The sequence below is a fragment of the Chaetura pelagica genome, unplaced genomic scaffold (assembly GCF_000747805.2).
Source record: "Chaetura pelagica isolate M959 unplaced genomic scaffold, ChaPel_1.0 scaffold418, whole genome shotgun sequence".
Lineage (NCBI taxonomy): Eukaryota > Metazoa > Chordata > Aves > Apodiformes > Apodidae > Chaetura > Chaetura pelagica.
In genome coordinates this window covers 64,650-68,957 of record NW_009954232.1, presented here as the reverse complement: position 1 = coordinate 68,957, position 4,308 = coordinate 64,650, and the positions used below count along the sequence as shown (strand labels likewise).

General features: G+C 43.9%; 1 protein-coding gene across 1 annotated transcript in view; it reads right to left on the bottom strand.

Moving 5' to 3' along the window:
* The window catches only part of TRDMT1 (tRNA aspartic acid methyltransferase 1), a 31,546-nt gene extending 28,560 nt beyond the window's left edge, over positions 1-2,986 (bottom strand). Inside the window, exons 1-2 of the mRNA XM_010003615.1 lie at positions 2,857-2,986; positions 154-546 (exon numbers count right to left, since the gene is read on the bottom strand). Coding sequence (XP_010001917.1) covers positions 154-546; positions 2,857-2,986 — 523 coding nt within the window. The remainder of the gene's footprint in view (positions 1-153; positions 547-2,856) is intronic.
* Positions 2,987-4,308: the final 1,322 nt, after the last annotated feature.

The window sequence follows — 4,308 nt, the reverse complement described above, 5'->3', positions numbered from 1 at the left end:
CTCCCGGCGGCCTCCCCGAGCCGCGCCCTCCCGTTCCGCTGCGCTTTTGTTCCCCTCTGCCCGCCCCCCGGCCTGTGCCCCGGGGCCGCAGCGCTGCCCCAGCCCCGCGCTGCGCCGGAGCTGCGGCTTCACCTGCCGCTGCTCAGTGCGCACTACATCCCACAGTGGGCTGAGGCCGGAGGAGCGGTGGCGGAGCCAAGGCCTGACGAGCGGGCCGCTCTGCCGCCCGCACCCTCCCGGGACTGGGGGCTCGGGGGAAGGCGCCTCTCTCTGCCGCCGAGTCCTTTGGAGCCAGCGTTTCCTCCTGTCCGAGGGTCTTCACAGGGGCAGCAGTGAAACCCCCAACCCTGCCACCCTTCTGCGCGCACCGGGGAGCTGGAGGCTCTTTGAGCAGGACCGGCGGGCAGGAGGCAACGTGGAGTGGTGCTGGTTTGTACCTGGCCAGGGCACGGGGAGAGCAGGGGATGTGGGGCAGCAGAAGGGGCTCATCCCTGCGTGCTGCCCTGCCCTCCCGCTGGTGCCAAGGGCCCTCGACAGTTCCGTGGGCTGAAACATTTCAGTATTTCAGTGTTTCGGAGAAGTCATTTCAAAGCTTGCGCTGCTGGTGGAACAGGAAGGAAGGAAATAACTGATGAAACTGTTTTAATTTGCCCCAACACTGCTAAATTGTAAAGGAAGAGGTGACTCAAAGACACTGTTGCCCATGAAAAGTAGTTTGTTTTAAAAGAAATGTTAGACAGATGCATTCACACACGCACATCTTTTAGAGGATTATGAGTTACCAACCACGTACAAGTAGACACTCACCTGTGCTTGAGTTTGCAGATTTAGATTGTAAAGTGAAGATGAAACATTAAAAAAACAACAACAAACCAAACACAAAAACTCCAACCTTGAAAATTATCCTCTAATAATTTATTGAGTTAATCACATTTTTATGAAGCCTCTTAGAAACCTGTCAAAAATAAGGTGGATTTGAGGAATATATATTTTTACTTAGAATCTGTCCCATACAGCCTGTCATAGTAGCTTCTACCTCTTGCCTTTCAGTAGAGGAATAATTTTTAGCTGAAATTGGAGGGCAAAACGGAGAGAAATCTGCTGCCTTTCAACACGTTTCTCCAGAATATGAAACATATGAGCTGTGGCAAGTAGTGGAATTAGAAATGAAATTTCAAAGTAAGAATAATTGGCAAGGGGCCAGCTTTTTAAAAATAGTTCTGTTGTACACTTATGAATCCTCATCATCAGAGAATGTGGCTGCTGCTTTATTTGTAAGTAAGCAGGTGACTAACAAGAAGTCCAAGGTCTGCTTCTGAAAGGAAGTTCAGCATCTACAGTACCAGAGGGCAGTAGGATGCAGGTTGTCTGTATGAGTGCCTGACAGAGAACTGAGAAAGGTGGGCAACTCCTTTGGTGTGACAAAACTGGGAATGAGCCAGCTGGAGAAAACCACCATGAGACAAAGACAGTGAAGACTCTGAGGAAGAGGGTTCAAGGTGGCTACAAAGAGCAAGGTTGTTATCAGCTAAGAAGACACACTTCAATGAGGTAAAGGTAAAGAAAAAAGGAGCCTTTAGACTACTGAAATTATTAAAGCTGACAGCAGTCCTAGGTGGTGTGATGAGTGGGAGCTATAGGCAGCCAAGAGCAGTTCATTTGTTTTTTTAAGCTGCCCAGTACCTGGAGCAATTAAAGCTACAGGGGAGCAGAATTTCCTTTTATAAGAGGGGGGGACATGACTGAGCCCTCTCCTTTCCCTGACTTCAGGGTACTCTTGCCTTTCACACATGGCAAAGATGGACTCTTCAAGACATGTCTTTGCTATATGGGTGGCAGTAGAACATTCCCTGCTCAGGGGAAATTCTCCACCTACCTCCTCCACCAGTGTAGTAAACCGGAGAATCTGATCAACACACCTCCACTCTGGCAACAAAGAAATTAATAAACTAGCTTGGGATTTTACTGAGTTCTTCTTGTAAAGAATGGGAAACACCAAAATTTCCCCAGCGCTTATTTTTAAACAGCTGCCAGTAGTTTTATAATTCTGTATAAATGTGTCTACCCTAACCTGGTTCTCATTACCAATTGACAGCTGTGAAAAGAACCAAAATGAAAACCGGGAATCTGGAAACAGTTGCTTTTTGTGCTTTTCCCTTTATAAATGTAATGTCAGCATAATAATAACCATAGGTTTTGTATCAGATCTTACATAATAGTATTTAAGGTGTGCTGCTTATTTCAGAGGTTATGGCAATGGCTAAGAAGTGCCGAGATCCATGGCCACTCATACCTTTCTTCTTACAAAAAAGCTTAATGGTTCCACAGAGAGGAGCCCCATGAAAGTGATTGTTCATACATCACTCAGAAAATCTTGGTAACATTTGTTGCCACTGCTATGGGGCAGGCTAAACAATTGCTCAGTCTTAATCTTGTGACCTCAAAACAGCCACATGTCTGCAACATTTCCCAACCAGATCTCCCTGATTTACTGGAGTTTGGATATTGTGACAGCTCCTTCTTTACCCACTTCGTGCATATAGGATGGATAGGATTCTTGTAAATATCCATGAACATATAATTTGATTAACAGAGGAGGCTAATAACAGAGCTGAAGTCTAGTGTCCACCTCTGGATTCTAAACAGTTTTTTTAGGACACAGGCATGGGCTGTTTCGTATATTGGTTGAGGCTCACCAATATAGCTGGCTTTAAATAACTATCGATAGGCTTTTCTAAAAAGATGTTAGTTTATTCTATATTAATACATCTATAGACCTATGCTAATGCATTGATGAAGAAGCTATTTTGATGACTTTAATATATTTATAGTATTTTAAACAAACTGATCATTTACTGACATTTGTAAAGCCATTGACATAAGCATGTGATATCAGTATTTTCATTGAAAAGGCTTTTGAAAACTCCTGCCTCCTAGCAACCAGCAGCATTTCCTCAGTGTAAAAATTTCCAAAGTTTGCCCACATCTCTGATTAGTGGTATGATACAGGTAATCATGCTAGATCTGAAGCTGTTGCCCTGGTAACCAGTAAACACATCCAGTGAAACAGCTATAAGTGGTAAGAGGAACACGCAAATGAAACCACTGCAATATTTTCTCTTCTTCAAACGCTTTAGAATTGTTAAAATGTTATAATTATGCTGCCAAACAACATAATAAAACATGCAAAAAACACTGCCTTAAGATTCTACATTGTACTTGGCAACTAAAAGGTAAAATTACAAGCTATGATTGGACCTTGTCCTCTTGTCCTCAAAGTGAGAAGAAAAGGTTTTCACTGTTGGATTTCTGTAATTCACATCAGCAACAAATTCACACAACACATGCACACAAGACATTTTACAGGAAACTCAAGCCTTCCGCAGCTGCACATAACTCTTCTCCCTGCCCTCCCCTCTGCAGCAGAGCAGACACTAACTTGCCAGCAAGGCCTCTGCCTGCACCCAACTGTAAGCAGGAGGCTGCCAATCTGCAAGTTTTATGGATGCCACAGTAATGCAGAAGCAGAAATTGCCTGAAGTTCCCTTTGAATGTAACCCCTCCATGTGAGGCTAGGTAATGGAAGCTAGTAGACTGGTAGTCGTGAAGTGCTTGTGAGCATTCCCTCTACATTCAGAGAATGGAGGGAGAGCAGGAAAATCTTCCTCATACACCAGGTGTTTCAAAGTGCATTCATAGTCATCTGCCATACTTAAATACTGACAAATATAAATGTTGATGGCTGAAAAACAAGCAATGCTTCTTGTGTCAGAATGTCCAGTATAACCTACTAAATATCAGAGTATACAGACATCTTAGCTGTCTAGAAGGGAAGCTCATGTTCTGGGTCAGAAATCACTGTGGCTAGGAAAGAATGTGAGGCATGTCATACCCTTGCAATGCAAGCACTGAATTGAAAAAATTCATAGAGAGTGTCTAATACAAATTACTGTTTCCATAACCATTGGCCCAGTAGATTAGTAATAAAACTGAAAACCTTTTGCAGTTTATCAGAATCAATCTGTACTGGATCTAATGTTGCAGGAGGGAATTTATTAGGCCTGTTTTCTGCCCAAGTGATGTTCAGTCAAGGTAGGCAGCTGTCAGCCACAGCCACAGCATTTCTGGGAAGCCTGCTGGGCTGTGCCAGTATGGCTAATGAAGCCTACAATTTTCATTTATAATTACACGCATCTGCAAGACTAGATATGGAACCCACATCAAACCAGGTTTGTTAGCCTCTTCCACACGCTTCTAAGAACTCTATACAAGGGAAATTTCGTAGCTGAAATTATTCGGAAGACACAT